The 24,470-nt window shown below is 40.1% G+C and overlaps 1 protein-coding gene across 2 annotated transcripts in view; it reads left to right on the top strand.

The window, feature by feature from the left end:
- Window positions 1–24,470, top strand: part of PTPRG (protein tyrosine phosphatase receptor type G) — a 765,748-nt gene that overhangs the window by 179,611 nt on the left and 561,667 nt on the right. For both annotated transcript variants that reach the window (XM_068983186.1, XM_068983185.1), the window contains exon 2: window positions 21,392–21,502. In XM_068983186.1, coding sequence (XP_068839287.1) covers window positions 21,392–21,502 — 111 coding nt within the window. The remainder of the gene's footprint in view (window positions 1–21,391; window positions 21,503–24,470) is intronic.

Raw genomic sequence — 24,470 nt, 5'->3', positions numbered from 1 at the left:
GTATTGATTACTATGGCTGTGTAACCAGTCTTAAACTTGAGTGGACAGATTTCTCACACGTTTCTCCCCTCCGATGATTATAGTCTCTTGAAGATTTGATTCTCTGTCCTCCACCTTTTGCTTTTGTTGCCTGGATTGATCACTGTGATCAGCGCAGATGACTTCCGTGTGTCGGTCCCCCCAACCTCCCGGGAAGTCCTGACTTTAACGTGGCATATTTCATCCTGAGGGTTACTTCCAGTGGATTAGTGATGTCTGCTTACAGTCTGGGACACTTTGTTCTCTTTCTGGAATCCAGTTGTGCTGTGAAATGTGAGCACTGCCTGCCTTGCGTTTAGGATGGGCTCATGGAAGAGGCAACGCTGGGTGTTTGCCTTCTTGGTATCAAATAAGGCACTGTTGGATCTCAGCTGGAGAGGAGCCAAAAGTTTATGACTGTGGCTGAGGTGGGTGGTGGAGGGCAGGCCTTGCCCACACATTTAATCTAACCTAAATATTTCCAGTGAATCATCCTCCTCTATGACCTTGTAACATAAATCTGAGAGGAGCTGTAGTTCTTATCTTCAAACTGCAGCCAAGTTTCATTACTGTGGCGTATGTGTCGTGGCTTTGTCTTCCGGGCATCTGGTTGTCCTTTTGTCTGCTGTTTAAAATCCCTTTCAAGTGAATGGGATTCTCTGATATCTCTTGATTTCTGACTTGATGTTTTTACCCCCACCCCCACCATGGGTAGAGGTGTACATGGATTAATGGTTAAAAACCATTCGTTGTTAAAGTATAGCAAGAAAAGTTGGATGAGTAATTTTAACAGAAAGTACTATCTGATCTCATTTGTGTTAAGGGTTTTTGTATTGAAACTATACAGCCATTAAATAGAAAGAACCATCATATTGCTAAGCATGATTGTAAGTAGACAGTTTTCTACTTGGGATGAATAAGATGTTTGTAAGACCATTTTATAATCTATTAAAGGCTAGTGGTTGAATTCTGTTGTCTTTAAATTAGGATTGTTCATATTTATTTGCATGGCTAGAAATCTTCTCTATTAGACAGTCTTATTTTCCTTGAGATTCTGATATGTTAAGGTGTTCCACATACTAAGATTGGGGTGTAAAATTTAATTTTAATTTTCTGTGGCATGTTTCTATTTACAGTAGTTTGGAAATGGAAGAGAGGAAAGAGGCACTTGGAGTCCTAGCTACTCAGAAAAGTGGTTTAAGGCATTGCAGTATCAAATTATTATATTAATTTAAAAAATTAAAATCATGACTCTTACTCAAACAGAATTAACACATATAAAATTCAAATAGTTAATGAGATAGTAATATGGCCAAGCTGGTTGGAAGGGCATTTGGAAGCAGTATTTGTAGCTCACAGTGAAAATGTGATTGCTAGCTTTGATTCAATAGTAGTCAGTCTCCTACAGAGTTATAAAACCATAACCTGTTTCTCTTTCTTGAAACTGGTTCCCAATCTACAAGTTAATCTGTAACTTCACTGAGCCTGGTCTTTAATTGTAGTGAATAGCAAGTCAAACAATGATACCTTCCTGTAGAAATTGTAAATAATTTTGAGATGACTTTGTTAAATACAACTCCAGTGACATTGAAAGGACATGCTGCATTCTCTTTACCTTATTTCCACGTTTGGGATAATTTTTTCTCATCAGCTGTTTGTGAGGCACTGTCACACCATGGAGACGGGCAATGCCTGAGTTTTATTTACTTTACTCTAGTGTGGACGGCTAGTCCACCTGTCCTAAAGGTGAAGCCGTTTACAAGGTTGTAGTTGAACTGTTTGTGATATTTTCATTACTTTCCCCCTTTTCTGTTGACTTACAGTACTTTCAGTCTTATCCCTATCCTCACTTCCTTCTTTCACTCTGTTAGAAAGCATTCATGTCTTTCCTATTGACTTAGCTTATTCTTACTCTTAGAAGAATGGGTGATTGGAGAAGATTGAAGTATAGAGTCCTGAACGATTTACTTACTGTGCTGACCTGGACTTGGGCATGACTTTGTCATGTCCGTTTCACATATGTTACCTTGAGCACATCAGTTAACCTCTAAACCTCTGTTTTGGTCATCTAAAATGGGTTGAACAGTGGTGCTTACTTTGTAGGGATATTCTGATAATTGAAAGATGAAAGGATAAAAATCATGCTTAGCACAGTAGTATGTGTTTGATTAAGATGATGTCTAAGTTAGCTGTATACAGACATACATACGTATATTTTGGGGAGTAGCTTGTTGTTTTATACACTAGATGTTCCCTAGACGGTTTGCAAACTCACTCGCTTAAAAGCACCAGGGGGGCACACAGTAACTTACTGAAAATAAGACACGGGAGCAGGAACAATTGGCCTCCCAGCTGAGGGAAGATGAGTGATTGGTGGGGACTCTGGTGGAGAGTCCTGAAACTGTGTCTTGGGCCAGCTGTTGTCATATGGTTCTGTATGACTTGATATTAACGTTTTTAAACAGAGAAGTAGAGCTTGGATTGTCACATGTCCTTTCCCTTTTGTAAATGTTGGAACTGATCAGCATACATGAAACATTGAACATTGTGTTCTGGGCTGTATGTAGTGGGCCATCAGTTTGCCGTGTTTGCCTTTGGTTGCTTTAGATTATTCCACAAGAAAGGTAAAGTTGTTCACGGTAGACCATGTCACAATTTAAAGTGATCACAGCATTTTCCTAGTCTTCCTGCTTTTTTTTTTTATGAGACAGTTGTGTTTGGGTGGAGTCATGTGGCCCATTAGTGGTGGTACTTACAATTTTTATGAAAATAGGCTATATTTGTCCATATTCTTCCACTTAAGGGGTTATAAGGTTTAACACATACTCATTTTTGAAAGATTTGCCACACATTAAAAAAAAAAAAGGCATTGATTATTGAAACGGGTGGGAAAGAAACCAACACTGTAACAGTGGTTATGGCTATGTTTATTTTCTTTTTTATGGTTTTTAATGTACTCTCTTGTCTGTTTAATGTACTCTGCTCATTAATGTACTTTGCCTAATGTGCTTCTATGACAAATATGTATTGCTTTTATAATCAGAAAAAGCAATAAATGCTATTAAAAAAAGAATATATCATGGGAATGCCTTGACGTGTGATAATATGATTATTGATCAGTTTCATGGCCCCAAGATTGTTGCTAGAAAAGTAATGATTCATTATTTCATTTGCTCCCTGAAAATGATGGTGCATCTTATTGTGCTATTTAGGTATGCTTAGATGGGTCTTCCTAGGCCTGTGGTGATTTTGTTGCTGGAATGGGTTTGTGGTTACCGTGGGGCATGTAAGTTGCTGGACCTGCTCCTGGGCAGCTGGCCTGCAAGGGGAGACCGTCTGTTTTGGCAGAGCCAAGGGCTGTCCTACTGGGCTGTAGCCCACCAACTGTTGCAGCCACAGTGCCTCAGCTGTTGTGCTTTTTTACACACTGTTATTAGCCGTGCAGACCTTTATGGTTCAAACCAGGCCACATCTGTTGTCAGTCCCATGACCTTCAAAACCCAAAGCGGAAAGAAATGCAGAACACACTTTTTATCTGAAGCCTTTCTGCAGACATGTCAGTTAACAGGGCTTAGTTAAAAATATTTTTCTAAACTTATTTTGTAAAAGATTTTCATTTTCTTTGCCCTCTTTAGCAGTGGCTTTTTAAATTAATGATGATTTGAGCAAATTAGTACTCCTTACAGTGTGGTCTGTTGATCTCCTACACTTGATCCCACAAGGAGTTGGTTAAAATATTTATTTTGGAGCCTTACTGTAGACCAAGAGAATTGTGATCTTAGGGGTGTATTCCTTCACCAAAACTTTAAACCAGAGATTTGGACTTTCGGCTTCTCTGGTGGCTCAGACGGTAAAGAATCTGCCTGTAATGCGAGAGACCCGGATTTGATCCCTGGGTTGCAAAGATCTCCTGGAGAAGGGAAGGGCTACCCATTCCAGTATTCTTGCCTGGAGAATTCCATGGATAAGAGGAGGCTGGTGGGCTACAATCCATAGGGTCACAAAGAGTAAGATACAGCTGAGCGACTGACAGTTTTCACTTTGGGCTTTTAGGGTTGTGTGATCCCCAGGCAGCTCCTATTGTATCGAGGTAGGCATGAAGTTAGAAAGCCAACACCGAGATGCAGGCAACTGGGCACCTTCGGGAATACCGAGGCTTCTTAGAAAGTTTGCTTTTGGATGTGAGATTTTGGGAATGATCCTAAAGGCATGTGCTGTGCTTAGATGCTCACTCATGTCCAACTCTTTATGACCCCATGGACTGTAGCCTGCCAGACTCTTCCGTCCATGGGGATTCTCCAGGCAGGAATAATGGAGTGGGTTGCCATGCCCTCCAGGGGATCTTCCCAACCCAGGGATCAAACCCAGGTCTCCCTCATTGAGGGCGAATTCTTTACCAACTGAGCTACCAGGCAAATGCTGATGGTCCTTGCAGAAAGAGCAACTGTATTCCCAGGGTGAACATGGTGATTCATTAGTTACGTTTTCTGGAAATAGTAATGTCTGAATTGAAATTGTTCTCTTCTCTGTATATGCTCTGTGTCCTTTCAGCTTAGGTCTTCTGAAAAACAGAATGGTCCAAATGCCAAATTCTAGGATTTTTTCTTTTTTCCTATATTCTTCAGTGCCAAGGCATCAGACCTCCAGGCATATTCATGAGCCCTACATTTGCAAAGCTAGAGCAGTGCAGAAACCAGGGGACCAGATCGCTCTATAAAAATCCATCCTCCACAACATTCCATTGGGTTAGCTTCTTACCCAATAGAAGAGGGAAAAAAGAAGCAATTGAGTTCCTCTAATTTGTGGGACTGGGGTCGGTAGAGAGAAGGAAAAGGAGGGTTTCACCGAATGAGTCTAGGTCACCTTTTGTCTTAGGGGCAGGAGTGTTAGGAGGAAGTAAGCAACATGTTTCCAACAGTTTAGGTGGAGATTCATTTTATACAGTACATTCAAAATATCATTGTGAAATGTATCCCAAACAAAATACTAATGAGATGCTTTATAATAATTTTTTTCTTACTAAGCATTTGAAATCCTTTTGTGTGTTTTATAGCACAGCAGAGTTCAGGGTTGCCCCAGGTGACTCCTATATTTGACAGTATAGTTGGAAGGGTTTCTTCTCATCCCCAGTTCTCAGTTCAGATGTGAACATATGCCTTTGTGGAACATCCTATTTTTCTGTTGTAGCAAGAATGAGTTGTTTTCTCAGCAGTTGGTTGGTGTTAGGATAATGCCTTCCTGTGTAGGCTGTAGTGTTAGAATTCTCTTTGCAAGCTCTTGTAATAATTTTCAGGAATTATCACTTTTATCATAGTATTTTTAGTTGCAACTAGAGAGTTTTATAGGAGATTCTTTCAGTGTGAAATCTCTTAAAGGACAATAGAAAATACACTGTTTCTTCTGGGGGACACAGGTTGGGGCAACCTCAGTATCTTGAGGGGTCCTTGGAACAGAATGTGTAATATGAGAATGGACCCCAGGTTCAAAGGTCACTGTAGCAGTCCAAACATGTTCTGTGTTAATGTTTAGGTCTCTAATTTTTTTTTAAAAAAGGACTAAATATGCACCATCTATTTCCCTGTTACAGGCCCTCAGACTTTGTAGGGAGGTCTCAGTGGAGCTTCATTTTCCCTCTTCTGTCTCTTTAAAGTGTCTGGGTTTGAATTCCTCTCTCTGTCCTGTCCAGTGTAATGTGACTTTGACAAGGTTTTTAACAATTTTGTGCCTTGGGAACTAGAAAGCTGGGAGGATTTACCCCTCAAAGTTCTGGTGAAGATTAAATGAGATCATCCAGCTGAAGAATGTGGTACCTCCCAATACATAGTTAAGTATTAAAGAAATATTAACTATCTCAGCATCTTTATTAGTTATTTTTGTTAATTTTAGAGACACAACAGTGCAGGAGGAATTATAGGAATTTTTTTTTTTTTTGATGTTGAGATGTTAAAAAAATACTTCTTTCTGAAACATATTAACAACCTTTTTTTTTTTTTTTCTTCCACAGTATCTTTAGCTCCACTCCCCCATTCCATTACTGTTTTGTTCTGGGTTTAGCATCCTTCTACTCTCGGTAAAATGATTTTAATATGAACTCTCTGCTTATAGCATCTCTATTAAAGTCCGTTCTCCCATACTGAGTGAAGGGAAAAGTCCTTAATGCGTTTCACAAAGTCCTTTCTCGGAAACATTGATTCCTGAATAAAACCTGAGAGATCGTATATGATTTCTACATTGCCTAGAATATGCAGCCTTTTTGGTTCCATTGTGGGAAATATCAGAAAAATGGTTTGGCGACTGTGGGGTGGTACCAAAGGAAAACCTGAAGTTTCTGCCAGCTTCTAACCCCATCCATTTGTCTCACATTTTCACTTAATGCTCACTCACTGATTATGCAGAAATGATATTTAAGAGTGAATGTGTTTAATAAACCTCTGCAAGCAATATTTAAAGGAGTGTTTATTTTTCAAAATTCACTCAGGATTTCTGTAATCTTCAGGCCTGTAGTTCTGGTACATGGTTTGTACAAATTTGTTTCAGAGTGTTTTATGGCATATCTTTCTCATCTGCTGTCTAAAAATCAAAGGAACAGTTTGTTCCGTTCAATTTGCCTGATAGGAGAGCCTCCAAAGATATAAAGTTGCCTTTCGGCATCATTATATTAAAAAAAAATAAAGGAAACTGTCTTTTTATTCCCCCTCCTAACCCCACTTTGACTATATTGCAGAGTCATAAAAGGATTTACATTGAGAATTGAAATTGTCTCCTTGAAATTGATTTTATTCACCCTCTTGTATACAAATAGGAGAGGAGAACAGAACTGAACTTTCAATTTTGAACTTAACTCTTCTAAAGTCATAAAACTGCTTTTCCATTTGACTCTTAAAATAGATCTTGCAGTATAATTGGTCAGAGTCAGATGTTTTAGAAAAGGCGCAACCAAAAATGAAAACAAGAATAAAATTGCTTATTTAGTAGTTGCCAGTTGTTCATCAGAAACAGACTTTGGGTTAAATACTTCTTTTTCATAAAAAAGCAAAATGAGTCTTTTTCATACAATTAGTTGAAGCCGTTGCTTATAGAGCTAGTTAAAGCTGATTTAGGGATAAATGCTTTAGCCATCTTGATGGGATCTGATGAAAATTTCCATGTGGTTAGAGTTTTTAATTAAATCATTTTATTTAAGATTGTAATAGCCCTTTTAAATTATTTTCCTTGAGACTTGCTTTATGTTATTTGAAGTTAATAACTCCTCTTGAAGCAAAGCAGAATGCACAATATTTCTTCTGATGATTTCTTTCTGCAGTTGAGAACAAAGCAAACCACATTATTGCTGGAAAGGAAGTGAAGCTAATGCTTAATACAAATGGAGATAACAGAAATCACTTGAAGCCCTGGGATATTCCGAGTATCAACATTAAAGTGGTTGCCTGGGCAATACTACCCTATTGCTTGGGTAATTTTTTTCTCTTAAATTCCAGGGGCAGATCTACCTTAATTAAATCAAGCCTATGGAGAAGGAAATGGCAACCCGCTCCAGTATTCTTGCCTGGAGAATCCCATGGACAGAGAGGCTTGGTGGGCTACAGTCCACGGGTCGCAAAGAGTCGGACACGACTGAGTGACTTCACTTTCACTTTACTATGGAAGGTTTGATTCTCAGTATTTCAGGAAGTAGAAATGGTCCTGTGTATGGACTTAGAATAAAGAAGAGAGAAGTAAGTTGGCAATTTATTGCCCTACCAGTCACAAAGTATATTTGTCCCTGAAAACGTTTTTGTAACTATAGACATTCCTGGATAGTTACTAAGAACAAAATTTCTGTTCTTGTGCAAAGATGAACTTCAAAGTGATCCCACCATTAGTTGCCATCCATTACCGTGAAGTTCACCCCTACACCCCTGTCCCTGTCCCTGTGCTTCCTGCTGCTGCTACTGAGACGCTTCAGTCGTGTCCGACTCTGTGTGACCCCATAGACGGCAGCCCACCAGGCTCTGCAGTCCCTGGGATTCTCCAGGCAAGAACACTGGAGTGGGTTGCCATTGCTTTCTCCCCCTGTGCTCCCTAGCCTCCTGCTTTTGTATCTGTGATTTTTGTTGTTTTATATTGTTTATTGATTTGTTTTGCTGTTTAGATTTTATATGAGTGAAATCATAGTGTTTATCTTTTTCTACCTTATTTCACTTAGGATGATACCCTCAAAGCCCACCCATTTTGTTGCAAATGGCAAGACTTTCTTTTTCTTTAAGGCTATGTTATATTCCATCACCTTCCCAGGTGGTGATAGTGGTACAGAACCTGCCTGGAAATTGAGGAGATGCAAGAGATGCAGGTTGGATCTTTGGATTGGGAAGATCCCTCTGGTGTAGGAAATGGCAGCCTGCTCCAATATTCTTGCCTAGGAAATCCCATGGACGGAGGAGCCTGGTAGGCTGCAGTCCATGGGGTCGCTAAGAGTCGGACATGACTGAGCGACTTCACTTTCACTTTTCACTCTTATGCATTGGAGAAGGAAATGGCAGCCCACTCCAGTGTTCTTGCCTGGAGAATCCCAGGGACGGGGGAGCCTGGTGGGCTGCCGTCTATGGGGTCGCACAGAGTCGGACACGACTGAAGCGACTTAGCAGCAGCAGCAGCAGAGCGACTTAGCACACAGTCTTCCATGGTGTATCTGCTACATCTTCTTATCCATTTATCTATCAATGAACACTTAGCTTGTTTCCATACTTTGGCTGTTGAAAATAATACTGCAGTGGCCATAGCAGTACATATATCCTTTTAATTAGTGTTCTCTTATTCTTCGGATAAATACCCGGAAGTAGAATAACTGGATCATAGGTAGTTCTGTTTTTAATTTTTAGAGCAATCTCTGTACTAGTTTCTATAGTGGCTGCAGTTTCCAATTCCACATACAACGTAAGAGTTCCCTTTTCTCTACATCCTTGCCACCACTTGTGATTTGCTGTCTTTTGGATGACAGCATTCTGACAGGTGTGAGATGATATATCACTGTTGTTTTGATTTGCATTTCCCTGTTAGTGATGTTGAACATCTTTCCACCTTTTATCTGCCTCTTGACTATCTGTATGTCTTTGGGAAAAAGTCTCTTTGGCCTCTGCCCATGTTTTAAATTGGGTTCTTTTGTTGTTGTTGAGTTACATGAGCTCTTTATTTCTGATATTAATCTTTATTGAATACATCATTCACAAATATCTTCCCTCATTCATCTGGTTACCTCTTTGTTTCATGGATGCGTCCTTCACTGTGCGTAAGCTGTTTAATTTCATGTAGTCCCATCTGTTTATTTTTGCTTGTGTTTCTCTTGACTTTGGAGTCATAGCCCCTCCCTTTAAAAAAAAAATTCTTTAAGACCAATGTGAAGGGGATTACCGCCTCCGTTCGCTTGTAGGAATTGTATAGTTTCAGGTCTAATGTTCAAGTCTGCAATCCAGTTTGAGTTCACTGTTGTATATGGTGTAATATAGTGGCCTGTTTTAATTCTTTTGCATATGGCTGTCCAGTTTTCCCAGCACCATTTTTTTGAAGAGATTGTTCTTTCCCCATTGTATATCCTTGACTCTTTTGTTGTAAGTTAATTGTCCATATCTGTGTGGGTTTTTTCTGGGCTCTCTAGGGTTTCATTGATCTGTGTGTCTGCCTTTATGCCAATATAGAGGGTTTTTTTTTTTTGAGAATCATTTGGGGAGGCAGAGAGAAGCCAATTGGGCTCAAAGCCATATGCTTGTCCATGTTTAAATGATGATAAAATTGCTAAAAATATTAACCCACCTTCAATATCTATAGTAGGGCAGTGTATACCTCTGCAAGCATTATATATAGGCAGTTATATATAATTTTTTTTCTTATTAAGATACTGAGAATATAGTTATGCACTATTTGGCTCTAAAAGAAAATATAGTGATAATAAGTATTCTTACCTTCTTTCTTTTCCTCCATTGTGTTTGTAAATAGATGTTTCTGATTTGCCTCTAATTATCTTTTTGCTAATTGGACATGTAAAAGCAATTAATTGCTTGATTAAACTAGTGCAAATCCTAATTCAGGTGAAAAGGTGCAAAGGGGAAAATTGTAGAAAGTAATAGTAAAATAAAACTGAAAATAAACCAAGTAGGCTTTTGGTCAGGTGTATGTGAATATTAGGCTACTGTTTGTTTTAAGCTTTCTCTCCATGAACAACCCTTTCCCACCACCGCCCCCACCCTCGACACAGGTGCAAATGTACATTTTATGAATGATGTGTCTTCATTCACCCTGGGGGCCTAGGTGATGAGCCAGTGTTTTCTGCTCTTGCCAGTATCCCAGCCAGGGCAGAGTCACCTTTTCAAAGCATACATTGAGGAAAATGTTATACAGTTAGATTATGGTAATGGTTGCACAGCTCTGTAAATATACTAAGGCCCATTATGTATCAAGAAAGCTGTTTTAAAGGAAAGCACGTATGAGACATTGATTGCTTACTTGGAGTCTTTCATTGCTTTCCCAGACTGACTCAGAGCTAATCCTGCAGGGTCTTGGATGTGTTCCTCCTCCTCCTCCTCCCCCCTCCCACTCCCCCTCCCTCTCCCTCCTCCTCCCCCTCCTCCCCTTCCTCCTCCTCCTCCCCCTCCTCCCCTTCCTCCTCCCCCTCCCTCTCCCTCTCCCTCCTCCTCCCCACACCGGCTCACTGAGCTTCAGCCAGGCTGGCCTCCTTACGCCACCGTCTTTCCTGCCTCAGTATCCTCATCCATGCTCCCCCCGCCCCCCATCTTGACCTCTGTCCTCCCATATGGTGTATTAGTGCCTTCAACTAAAGTGATATCTCCTTTATTGATTGATCTTTTTACTTTCCTTCCCTACTAGTATTTTTCCTTATTGCATCATGCTTGTTTCACTTATTTTTTGTATTTGTTTTACCATGTACACAAATGATAGTTTATTTACGGATCGATTGAACCTGCTAGTGGAAAGAAAGCTTCAAGATGGTGGGGGTAATGTTCAGTTCAGTTCAGTTGCTCAGGCGTGTCCGACTCTTTGCTACCCCATGGACTGCAGCACGCCAGGCTTCCCTATATGGTGTGTGTTGTTGAGTTCCTTGGTGTTGTCGTATTCTGCCTTGGAAAGACCAGGGATACCTGCCTTACCATGTTTGCTAGAAATCTTCCTTTTGGCAAGAAAGGGTTAGGAGGTCGAGTGGGTATTTTGTTGCCTAGCAGTACAGAACTCTGGAGACATAGACAGCTGGGGGCCACGGGGTGGCTGGCCAGCCAGGATTTATGTAGTGCCTGTGACGTGGCCCCAGAGGCACCGGCTTCTGGGTTCACTAGGCTAGTCAGGTCTGACCACACTGTGACTGACTGGTGTCTAGGGGAAAGCTGTGTTGTGTCTGGAATGCCTCTGTATGTGACCCTGGAGCCCAGGGCCTGAGGGCTTGTGCCTTCAGTGTGTTTCTACCATCTTCTGTGGTCAGGAATTATCTTAGTGGGTATTTCTGTCACTGTGGAGCTTACTCTTTCCGAATTCTGGAAATGTGCATTATGGCACATTTTGCCAGACTTGATATGATGTGCCATAGTTTTACAGTGGGCACCCAACAATACTTGAGTTTTTTTCTTTGCCGGTTTCTTTTTGTTCTATGAAAAATGCCCATCTCACTGAATATTTTTCATTCAATATTTCATAGGGACTATATGTATATATATGCCTCAGCTATGTAAAAGGCCCAAGTTCTAAAGTTTATTCTTTGTTTCTCGGGGATACAAAGTTGTCAGGCAGTCCCAGCTATAAATTTTAAACAAAAGAAAATATGAATGAAGGAAATTTATTAATTAGTGTCTCAGTTTGTTTCCCTAACTGAAATTTAACTTTGTTTCTTTCTGCTTCAGTGTAAGAGACTTTCTTTTTACAGACAAATTGCCAATGTTTGTATAATTATAATTGGATATTTTCCACATCATGTTAGGAAAATCAGTCTACTTTTTTCTGGTGGAACTATCAGAACATGATTTTATCTCAGACAATTGGCAATAGTGGTGGGAAGAGTGGCTTTGACAAATTCTTTCTTTTGAAATTGTTAGGGTTTTAGTTTTCAGAGGCCCATGGAGAAACTGTATCACTTGTGATGCTTATTTAGTTTTGAGCAGGTGGAGTAACTATTAATTCACAGATGTTGTTATGAATCCTAAAACTCAGTTTTGTGAAGAATTGCTGTAGCGTAGGGTCAGTTATGCAGGCTTGAGAGGAATATCTGGTTCAAGGCTATCTGTTCACAACAAAAGTTACATGCCTTTTTTGAATAATTGTACCTAAGCCACAGCATTATTGGAAGAAGTATGTGAGTCACTATGTTGATGGTACTTTTAATAGTGTCTTTTTCATAGACAAAGACTGAGTTAGTAACTAACTTATTACTGAGTTAGGCCATGGGTGGAAAACGCAGATGCCTATAGAAACTAGATAAGAAATATACATCACCAATGGGACTGGATGGGGTCATGATTCTTCTCTGAAGACCTACTCACTGCTTATATAGCATATTTTTTTTCTGTTTGAGAACAAAGTTCAGATTTCTCATTAATAAATACAGATATTAGAGTCCTTTCTCAGACTTTCATGTTGACAAGTAGTTAAACACATGTATACACATACAGTGGGTGAAACAAAACATCTGAGTCCATGCCTGCATTCACCATGGTGGCCACCAGTTGGGATGGCTAAGCTGAATCTGCCAGTTCTGTTGATCACTAAGGATTCAAACAGGTGGCACAGTTGTAAAACGAGAAGTACAGATTTGTGGCAGTTGACATTATTACAATATTATCTATGTATGATCTTCCCAAGAATTTTGAAGAATCTAGAGACTTGATTCTTTGAGAACCAAGCAGTAGTAAAATGGATTGAGAGGGTTGCTTATTTCTGTATGATGTCTGAAGTCAGGAGGCCAGTTCTTTTTTAGGAGGGTGCCTCTGAGCAAGAGTGAACGGAGATATTTTTCAGATTTTCATCACACATGTGATGAGCCCCCATTTAAATCAGTTTAAGTGTACCTTTTCTCAGATCTACTGTGAAGTGTGTTTTTTTATTTCTGAACTTTTAAAAACTGACATAGTGGAGAGCAGATGAATCACTCTAGTTTTTTGGGTCTCTTTTAGCTCTGTCAGATTTAAAAAGAAAAAAATTCTTCCTTTTTTTAATCAGTGTTATTTTAGTGTAAAATATGGAAGAGAAGTTCATTATTTTGCCTCTCTACCTGTCTGAAGCCATTTTTACAAGCCTGTAAAAATGTTTTCTATTTCCTAGCCCTAGGATACTATATTGCTGTGTGATTTCTTCTTTCTTTGAACTGCCTTTGAGTTTTAGTAATCTGTTTTACTTAAAAATTTCATGGCTCTTTATTAGGTATCTCTATCACTTTAGATGATGAGAAATACTTTTTTTGTTATAGTTGGGACAGTAAGTACATTTGTATGTGATAAAATAGGTAATCTACTGTAATAGAATCTATTGTATTTGAGGTTAGCTCAGTATCACAAACAACTGGAGGGAACATTTGTAATGCAGTAGTTACAAAGGAATGCACTTTTTGATTCTACTTTTTGGAAAGCTCACTAAGTACTTTTCCTGCAATTAATTGAAATACAGTCACAAAAGGAGATGAGAGCCTGATGGAATATTTAATTACTTTAACTATAATTTGATACTTTTGCCCATTGTAGTCACAAAAAAGATAAAGATTTATTCATTTTAGACTATTGTGTGGGACTTAATGTTCTTAAATGCACTCTAAAATTTAGAGAAAATTATACTTGATAGAGATTACAGCATCCTTGAGGGATCTTTAATTTGTTTGTTGTATGAGCAGTTATAATAGATATAAACAGGCTGCTTAACTGCTTGTCTGCCATTCTGGAAATAGACATTCTGCATTTGAAAATGTGAGTGCTTATTACTAGTATTGTAGTGGGCTGCTTTTTGGCAGTAACTCTGACAGAGAACTAGGACTCTTAATATGAGAGCCATCCGTCCATCGTCCTAAGTAATTCTCATCCTGGCACTGGGGAACCAGAATTTCTTTGACGTTTTCATTTTTGGATGGAAGCTGACCAATTCTCCCAGGCTTCTAAGTCCCTTTGGAATTACCTAGAACTGGACATATAGTTAAGTGGAAATACCCTCAAGTGTCACTACACATTTTGGTTTGGATACAAGATATGTGACTGTGTTGTAGATGGAGTTTGGAGCTGTTCTCTTCATAAACAGACTCTGGTTTCCCCTTTACATAACTACCATCACACCCCCGTTCCCCTATATCATAACATTGCTGTGCTAAAGTGGACATTGTTATTCGTTTTGGTAAGATGAAACAGTAATGTGGAGGAAGAGTGTGGTCATTTTGAAAGACTTGGTGGCCACTGTTTTCCTTTCTTTGGAGGCACCTCTGACTTTCTTTCATTTTCACATATATAAATGCATGTGTAAATGGAATCCTTTTGTCAAAAACAGACATTAATTAACAGACTCTGTAATTTCTGTTTACACATTTGTGATTTTGAAAGAGAACATTATTTATCCATCCGTAACTATTTATTCGTATGTAGCTTCAGTGATCTTTCTCTCACAGGGAAACCTATGGAAAGACATCTATGTCAGGAACGTTATTTAATATGGTGTTAAATGAGCTGGTCTCTTTGTGTGAGAAATATTCAGCCAGCAAGTTAACATGGCTTGAAACTTTCTGTCCCCTCCCAAGTCAACAGTTCTGTAAAATACCGAGAGTAAAGAATCACACCAAATCCTTCTGAAGATATTGTTAAGGCAGATGGGATACACAGCTGCCTTTATATTCCCAGAATAAAAACATTTATTGTTACAAACTCTGTCCGGTGGCTCTGGGAAATTAAATCATGCACATAGGAAATCATTTTGTTGATATCTTCTGTGGTAGGTAAGCTCTTAGGATATTTTTGTAGGAAAGGATTGGGCCCTTGGGTCTGGAAACGTTTTTATCTTTTTCGCTTTAGGCTGGAAATGAGGTAGGCTCTGTAAAGTTGTGAGAGGTGATAGAGTTTATGAAGACTCCCTGATGAAAAGAGCTGTCACTCAGTCAGCTTTCTGCATAACAACCAACTTAAGATTCCCCCTGCTGAGTGAGACCTGGGAATCATTGGTTAGTTAACGCTCTTGGTTTTGAAATCTCTACTTTTATCCTGTCAGCATTGAGAGACACATTCTCCTGGATGATGGGAGTAGCTGGATTTTCCTTTTGTAAAATTGTCTTGTCATATTATTATACTATCCAGACTCTTGAAAGCTTTCCGAGTTTAATACTCCTCATGTCCAGGTTTGTTATCTGTGTGTGTGTGTGTTGGTTCAAGTGTCATCAGGCACAACCTCTTTGAAGAGGAGTGCATAGCAGTATATAGTGTTGGGCATTCTTTCTTTCTTCTCCACCTGTTATATCACTGTGAACCCAACCACTGCAAGCTCTTCTGAGCTTCTTGCTCTCAAATGACTTCACCTCCATAAACCACAGTGGGCTTGGTGCTGCAGAACTCAGAAGAATATGGAATATATGTTTGCATAATATCAACTCCTCCTTCTTAATAGTCACCTGATAACCATAGGCAGATTTACACTTCCTGTCTGTTCTAAGAAGTAAAACTGGATATTTTCATAAGCATGCACCATTTTTAATTGTGTAATTAAGTTGCTGACATAAGCAAGTAAGCAATTTCACATTAAGGTAAGGATCCGTAAAGGCATGCATTTACATAATTTAATTTTCTGCACAGAAGATATTGAAAATCAATAGCATGATTCATAACCTCACCATATCATTGCCATGCTGCCGTTGGTTGGCTGTTGGAGTTCAGAAGAGTGCAGAGAGTATTAAAATTGATTGAATTTGGTATGCTGAGTCTGTATCTTTACTTGGGAACCACAGATTGTTTCTTTTCGTAAATCTTTGCTCCTTGCCAATGAGACGTTAGGTTGCTTAATATACTCTGTATACAGTTTTTGACTGCTGTTCAAATAATTTTTAAAAGTTGCTTTTAGGGAGCACTTTGTCATATGATCAAAATACATTTGAAGAAGGGACTTGAAATTGTGTTTTCAGTTATGTGATACAAGTAATACATGATTATGTTATCATGAGGGGGAAAAATCACACACTACTGACATAGATAGAATAAAAGGAAATACTAAATATAGTTACCTTTAATGAATAGTTGCTGTGTTAAAAGAAATCTGGTGCTGGGGTGGTAAAGATCTTTGCCACCTGGTTCATTTCTGAGATGCTTCCTAAAAATTGCCTGTTAGATCCTCCAGCTAGTTCCTTCTGGCTTCATGTTTTAGATGTTTGCTCTTTCTGATAGGTGAGCAGTGATTAAAAAGCAAAACACTAGGGAAGAAGACAGTGTTTTTGCTTATGGCTCATGAAAGCACACATTAACACACACACACACACACACACACACACACACAGACTCTAGACTCGAACATAGACACCATTGGTTTTTCTGGTGTTTGTGTGTTCATTCAATTACTCCAGTCACTCATTACTGAGCGCATCCCATATATCAAGCTCTGTCGTGTGAGGTAGGTTGAGAGCCTCTTGTCTCAGGGACCTTGGCGCTCTTCATAGGTTATACAGCATGTCCATCCAAAGCAAGTCTTCCTGCTCATTCTCACCTTGCTGGGTTCAGCCTATGTCATTCGTCAGTACTTTGGGGTATGTGATGACCAAGTTAACCCACCTTCCGTGGCATGCCCTCGCCCTCTGTCACTTCTGGTCTGTTTGTCTTTATAAGCAAAGCCATGCCCCTTACTTTTGGCCCAAGCGAAACCCCCTTTAGACAGACAGTCCCACTGCCCAGAGCCGATGCCTTGCACTACCTTGGGATGTGTTTGGATGGCTAGGAAAATAACTGCACTTCGGGGAATGGGTTCTGTTACTTCACACAGTCAGGGGAGCATCTTCTGATGTGTACCTCCCTTGTGTCTTGAGTTGGACATATCTTTGTAGACGTGCTTTATCACTAATAGTTTAGTGGGCTTGGAGAGCTGCCGGGTGTGAGACCCTAAAACCTATGGCTTCTATGCAGTCAGTTAAAGAGTGTTGGGATTACCGTCTCCTTCTAAGTACTTGGCTAAAGTACTTAACCTGATGAAGCTTTGGACTCTAGCGCCACACTGCCGGCAGGATGGGTAATGCAACTGCTGGTGGGCTTTGTTCTCCTTTGCTGCTCCCTAATATTCTCAAAGGTTCTGAGAAATAAAGGGGCTTCCCAGGTGGCACTAGTGGTTAAGAAACTGCCTGCCAATGCAGGAAACACAGGAGATATGGGTTGATCCCTGAGTCAGGAAGATCCCTTGGAAGAGGAAATGGCAACCTACTCCAATATTCTTAGGGTTTCCCTGATATCTCAGTTGGTAAATAATCCATCTGCAATGCAGGAGACCAAGGGAAAGCCTACCCACTCTGGTATTCTTGGGCTTCCCTTGTGGCTCAGCTGGTAAAGAATGCTCCTGCAATGTGTGAGACCTGGGTTCAATCCCTGGGCTGGGAAGATCCCCTGGAGAAGGGAAAAGCTACCCACTCTAGTATTCTGGCCTGGAGAATTCCATGGATTGTAGAGTCCATGGGGTCACAAAGAGTCAGACACGACTGAGCAACTTCTACTTTTCACTTTCCAAATCCTGTCATGGACAGAGGAGCGTGGTGGGCTACAGTCCATAGGATCACATAGAGTCAGACATAACTGAATCGACTTAGCATGCACACATGCTTCATGTATGACTGACTGAGAAATAAAACACTTTCTAGCAAAAAAACACACACACACACACACACACACAAAATAACAACTGGGGATACTAGGTATGGAGACTATGATTTTAGTGGGTCTGGTATAAAGTGTATAAATTAATATCCTTGATAACCTCATTCCTCCTTTACTTTTATACCTGGTTCATTTGTTTGTGAGCATAATCTGGCTGGAACTCTGGTTCGGTTCAGATTTGTCTTAACTGCTCAGGGTGACGCCACACTGGTGTGATTCTTGCAGTAGGCTATTCATTTCTTTGGCCAGGTCTTTACTAAAATTAAGATAGGCCTATTTAACCTGGCAAGTTACAGGCTGTGAGCGTGAGTGGACAGTGTCACAATGAACAGGGCCTAACGTCCAGCTCTGCAGGGAGGTTTGTCATTCTTATCGCTGGTTGAAAAATAGAATAGCCTGGAAAATGTTTAGCAACAACAACAACAAATACTGCTATTTTGCTTCCACATCTTAGACTAAAGATGAATCTCTGGAGGCAGGGTCCAGTGCATAGGGTCTTTATTTTTTGTTCTGTTTTTAAAGCGGCTTGGGTTGAGAGAACTCTAGTCCAACAATAGCATTTTCTGCATGGAAAAATTGATTATTGGGTATTGTATCCTGTTTGAAGGTCACCAAGGTCATGTTAGTGACATTGGGGGAAAAGTAAGCATTGGTGGGTAATTGGTCATGTAACTATAAGCCTTCCAGGGGTTGATTTCAAATTGGCTTTGTCCTGATCTTCAATTTTTTCAACCAAATTGATCCATAGATTTTGCATTTTCTGGCTTGGTTTCCTTTTGAGCACCTTTGCTGATCCTGTGCTCGACCCTCAACCACCCCCAAGAGCCTTCAACTTTTGTCATAATACCTTCAGCAAGAGAGAGAAGACTCTCTGACTGGCTGGTGTCCCCATTCCCAAACATATATATCACTAAGCTAAACCTACCAGCCTCACAAGATTGGTATAAAGGATGATACCAGGTACTATGACTAAAGCATATTTTTCAGCTCTGGGCATGTGGTGCTTTTTAAATACCTGATAACATAGTCGAAATTTGTTGCAGTGTCTCTGTTTTTGGTAATCTCCAAACCCTACTCCACCGGCTAGGTCACAAGTCATGGATGGGACAGCCAGTCCTGTTGCCCTGGCAGCTCCGAAGGTGGGCTTTGTTTGACTTACTCTCCTGAATCACTGCAAACCATGCCCCTGGCCCCAGTGGTATGTATAGGAACGGGGGCACGGTTTTTACTCATTGTCCTCATGCAAAGAGGAAGGATTATTTGGGAGTAGTTATTTAGAGTGAATTAGCTCTAAGAACGGAGAAGGCAATGGCGCCCCACTCCAGTACTCTTGCCTGGAAAATCCCATGGACGGAGGAGCCTGGAAGGCTGCAGTCCATGGGGTCGCTGAGGGTCGGACACGACTGAGCGACTTCACTTTCACTTTTCACTTTCTTGCATTGGAGGAGGAATCGCAACCCACTCCAGTGTTCTTGCCTGGAGAATCCCAGGGATGGGGAAGCCTGGTGGGCTGCTGTCTGTGGGGTCGCACAGAGTCGGACATGAGTGAAGTGACTTAGCAGCAGCTCTAAGAAGTGTAGTAAACAGATACATAAAATGTCTCCCATATACACAGAAATAAGCTGAACAATTTAGGAAACTTTTTAATGGTTATTTGGCTATGTGGGTGAACCTCAGTTTCCCTATCTGTAAAATAGAGCTAAAAATAGCAACCTCATAGGGTCATTATGAAGATAACACAAGTTACTATGAATAGACCATGAAGTCAACCAACTAATTTGCTTTAGTGGAGGAAAGAAATAGATGAAGAGATGGGAAATTTTGTTTTTGATCCCTGGAAACTTAGAATGATCCACTTCCTAAGATTCTGAATGGCTCACCTGCAAGAGTGTAGGATGGATTAGATCATCCGTACCTAAACCGTCACCATTCTTATAAAATGGTTAGTACCTTAGGTTTTGACTCTGTCATTCAGGACCAAACAGTGGGCATACATGACGCCCGGTTTACTTTGCTGATGTGTGTTTGGATTTTATAAGATTCTCACTTCCCTCCAAAGGGCTTGTATTTGTGGAGTAGCTCTTGTTCAAGCTTTATTTCTTTTAAAGCCAGTCCTGGCAACTGACATGCAAGCATAAAGTATAATACTTACATATTTCCTGATTTTCCTTCATGACCATCACATTGTGGACAAAATTAATGCCATCATGATGAAATTATTATCACTACTCTGGCTAATTTGTAATAGAGACTGTATTGTGCTTTCCTGGTGCCTTCAGAATCTTAAACTGAATATATAGTTCCTCTAACCATTTTCCTTGCTTTTCAAAGGCACACTTGATTTTGTTTGGGTACATTTAAATATTAACACAGACAGCTGGGATGTATTGTTTGAAGTGTAGTTCCAATTCATTTTGGATTCTGGGCACCTGTGATACTTGTCTTCTGACACATCAGTGCAGTCAGGTGTGGGCTCACCACAGAAGAAATTTGCATCCATGAAGTGGTTGGGAGGGGAGGGCTTTGAACACTATAGCAGGCAGATGGAAGCTCTTGATAATGGGGTAGAAAATTGGATTCATTTTGAGTTTTCAAAGGAACGCATCATTAAACAGTGCTTCTTTTCTGAGCATTGCTGGCCTTGGAGGGTTTCAAGTTACATATCTTCAGATATAATAGGTGACTCTCTGGGATCCAGAGTTTGTGGAGGACTGGTTCTTAACCATGGGGTGGCGCCCAGGCCTGAGACTGTGCTGTGTTTGGATGGTAGAGGCCCGAGCTTTGCGGCATGCATGCTTATGTTGGATTCCTTGATCTGCTGCATACTCAGTGTCCCTGAGCGTTCATTCCTCCATCTATAAAAGAGATGGAATGACTCCTTGCTCAATGAATATTAAATAAGGCTGGAAGCATATTGCACCTAGGATATAGGCTTATACACACAGTTGGAGCCAAAACTGCGAGTTCCAGGTCTACTAGCTGTTAAAGTTACTCAACTACTCTTAAGCTTTATTTTGCTTATCAATAGAATGGGTTACTGAAACACTGCATCTGTTGCATGGTGGTGTGTTGCAAATTATATAAGATAATGCATGTAAAGGGTTTAGTGCACCTCGGGTTCATGGTACGGAGAAAAGTTTCACTGTAGTTTGGTCAGACGGTGAAGAATCTGCCTGCCGGTGCAGGAGACCAGGATTCAAACCCTGGGTCAAGAAGATCTTGGAGAAGTGAATGGCAACCCACTCCAGTATTCTTACCTGGAAATGCCCCCGAACAGAGGAGCCTGGCAGGCTACAATCTATGGGGTCGCGAAGAGTTGGACATGCCTGAGCGACCTAACACATAGTAGTATTAATGATGGTCCTTGTAATCTCTTGAGGTTCTCCTGTAGTTGTTCTTCTATGAAGTCAGGAAGTTCTATTCAGCTACCGCAAGGTCTGTGCTTCCAGGCGGTCACAGGGTTGTGTGCATTTGACACCACTCCCGTGTGCGGCAGGGTGACGGTTTTGACTCACTGTGCCTCTCCTGTCTTGCAGCGTTGACGGAGGGCTACGTGGGGACCCTGCACGAGAACAGACAGGGCAGCTCGGTGCAGGCACAGATCCGCAGGCGCAAGGCTTCCGGCGACCCATACTGGGCCTACTCGGGTAAGTTGCCTTGTTCCCATTGCGATCATACGGCCAGTTCACGTCCCATTACACTCAAAGGCACACTTTTAATCAGTTTCACACCTGATTTCTGTTTGTTCAAACCTTTTGTAGTTCCCTGAAAGTTGAAATATTCAAGCCTGTTTTTCCTCAAGGTGATAAACCTTAATTTATCTCTCCCACCTGTTTCCTCAACCACCTTTTCCCCTCAATTTGCATTTATTTCTGAACTTTACTTGTTAATGAGTTATTGTACCAAACTTGTAATTTTCCGAAAGACGTGGCCTTTTCTTGTCTCTTCCCAGAGGCTGTGATTTCAGAGAGCAGAAAATATAAGCTTTGTCTCGAGCTGCTAAATATCTGCTAAATATTGCAAAGCATCACGTATCAAAACGACCTATTATGCTTTAATCTAAGAAATGCAACTTTATTTTCTAATCAGATCTTGCTAGTTTTATATATTTCAGCCCACTGCGATATTTCTGTAGCTTTTTTCAAGTTTTGTTTTCACTTTTCGCCTTCGAGTCAGTGAAGAGAGAGTACATATTGTTACAACTCTGAATACTACTTTGGAAATAATTTTCTTAGATTTTAAGGGGCAGAAAAAAAAATCTGCAAGAATATACAGGCCTTTCTGGTTTATGCGTCTAACAACTATCAAAAAGAAGACGGGTGGATTGTTATTTCTAAAAGAGATTCTGATGCTCAAAAATATATGGGAGATGTATTTTTAGCTAATTAAGGAGCAATTCTTGAGCAAGATAGACCACTTTGGAAATCACTATAGCACTGAATAATTCAAAATTTTTTATGAAAGTGCTTGGAGGCACAGAGTATTAGTCTCAATAATAAATGTATGCATTTTCTGTGTTGTTGCTCATAGAACTGAAAGGTATTATTGTCATGATTATACCTTGGTCTTAAACCCTGAATTTCCACCTGCAAATCCTGTTAAGTTTATGTCAGTATAAAATTTATAGGCCTGATCTTTAATTACACCTTATCTATTGGCTTTTTGCATCCTTTTGTCTATTGATAAATCTCCTGCCCCTCCAGGGAGAATAGCCTATCTGTTTTGTTTTGCAAGAACAGATAGTGATTCTGAAGTCTTCCATCACACCCCATTCCTTGTGATTAGAATTATCTAATTAGAACTTTTTTGTCACCATTTCTGATAAATGAAGGAAATTGGGAGATGAAGGCTGAAATTACATATATATATATAGCTTCCTGCCAAGAAACCCAAAGAAAATTTATCATTTTGTTCTCTGTGTCTCTGATAGAAGTTAAGAAGAGGCATAAAGTGGCCTGATGTTTATAGTTCATCCATTTTGAAAATAATGCTGTTGGGAAATTGGAAATTATATGACATCAGCATGTACAGCTGCAGATGGCAGTGACTTTTCCCATTATTTAGTTAAGACTGGGCATAATTAGTAGTGTGGACTTGGGGTAGAGCAGTGGTTGATCCTCTTAACCCTGGGCTTGATGAATCTCCATTTTGTATTTCTGGAATGCATTGTGTCTGGATTTGAAAACTGCTTCTGTCGGTGGAAAAGCTCATAGTTTATCTTCATTGGGTTGGCATGCTCTTCATAAGAATCTGGTAGTCTTGGGCTTTGCAGGGCTGCAACCTCTGTTGCAGCTATTCAACTCTCGTCGTAGTGCAGAGGCAGCCATAGGTAGCTGGACAAACTTACCTGTGTCCTCACAGAAATTTATTTATGACAATGAAATTTGAATTTATTATAATTTTCATGTGTCAGGAAATCTTACATTTTAGTCTTTTTTCCCTCAACCTTTTAAAAATAGAGAAACCATTCTTACTTTGCAGGCTGTACTAAAATTGTTAGCTGGTTGGATAGGGTCCACAAGCTATAGTTTGTCAACCCTTGTTTTAGTTGAGCTTTTTTCTGGAGCCAGGATAAGGCAGTTATTTGAAGAATCCCTTAGAAGGGTATAGACTGGCTTAGAAGAACCACTGAAGTAACTTGCTAGGCATAATGGGAAAAACAAAAGTAAAAGGAGAAGAAAAGCATAAGAGAGTTACCAGTTGAGGTTGATAGTCATCTTCTGGAACATTCCATGGTATCAATGGTTATTTTCAGCCAAGTGGTGAAATATTGGTTTTCACGTCAAGAACTCTTAGGGTGTTCTTTGGCACTTGAACTGCCGAATGAAAGGTCATTATTTGCAGAGGGAAATGGTTTTGAATTGAGCAATAGTGAAATAGTCCACTTCATGAGAGAGGGGTTTAATGGTCCAGATGTTAACCTCATGACTGTAATTCACAAATTTGTATTAGTTCTTCCTAAGATAAGGCATTGTTATACTTTGGGCGGGGGGCGGTGTTGTGTGTGACAGTGTGAATTTTCAAGTCACGTATGTAGACTGTGGTTCAGATTAATATCTACCATTAATACCTCTTAATATCTTCATGATGTTGGGAAGGCATTTAACTGCTTGGAGCCTCAGTCTTCCCATCTTTGAAAAAGGAATAATTAATAGCACTTCCCTCATAAAGCTATTAATGGGAATGAAATGAGATGTGTGTGAAAAATTTAACAAATTCTGGGCATAAAGTGCCTAATGTTACTTTTTGCTGCTTTTCACACTATTAGTACTTTTGCTACTGGTGATACTGTTGTTATTGGAATTCTCTTTTGGGTGCTATGATTGTTACGGGGAGATCCCTAGGTAATACTTGGAGCTCAGCAAGCTAAATTATATTAGCCGTAATTCATAAGAGTCGCCCATTTGAGATTTGGGAGTGAAGGTTCAGCGAACAAACTATCCTCCCGTTCGGGGCTTGGCAGACTACAAACATCCACCTGTATTTGTGTGTACTTTTATTGGGACACAACCATATCCATTTTGTTGGCTATTGTTGATGGCTGCTTTCCTGTTAAGACTGCAGAGTTGAGTAGTTACCACACAGAACTTTGACCAAGAAGCCTAGACTATTATC

The sequence above is a fragment of the Capricornis sumatraensis genome, chromosome 10, assembly GCF_032405125.1.
Source record: "Capricornis sumatraensis isolate serow.1 chromosome 10, serow.2, whole genome shotgun sequence".
Classification (NCBI taxonomy): Eukaryota; Metazoa; Chordata; class Mammalia; order Artiodactyla; family Bovidae; genus Capricornis; species Capricornis sumatraensis.
This window is presented reverse-complemented; position numbering and strand designations above follow the sequence as displayed.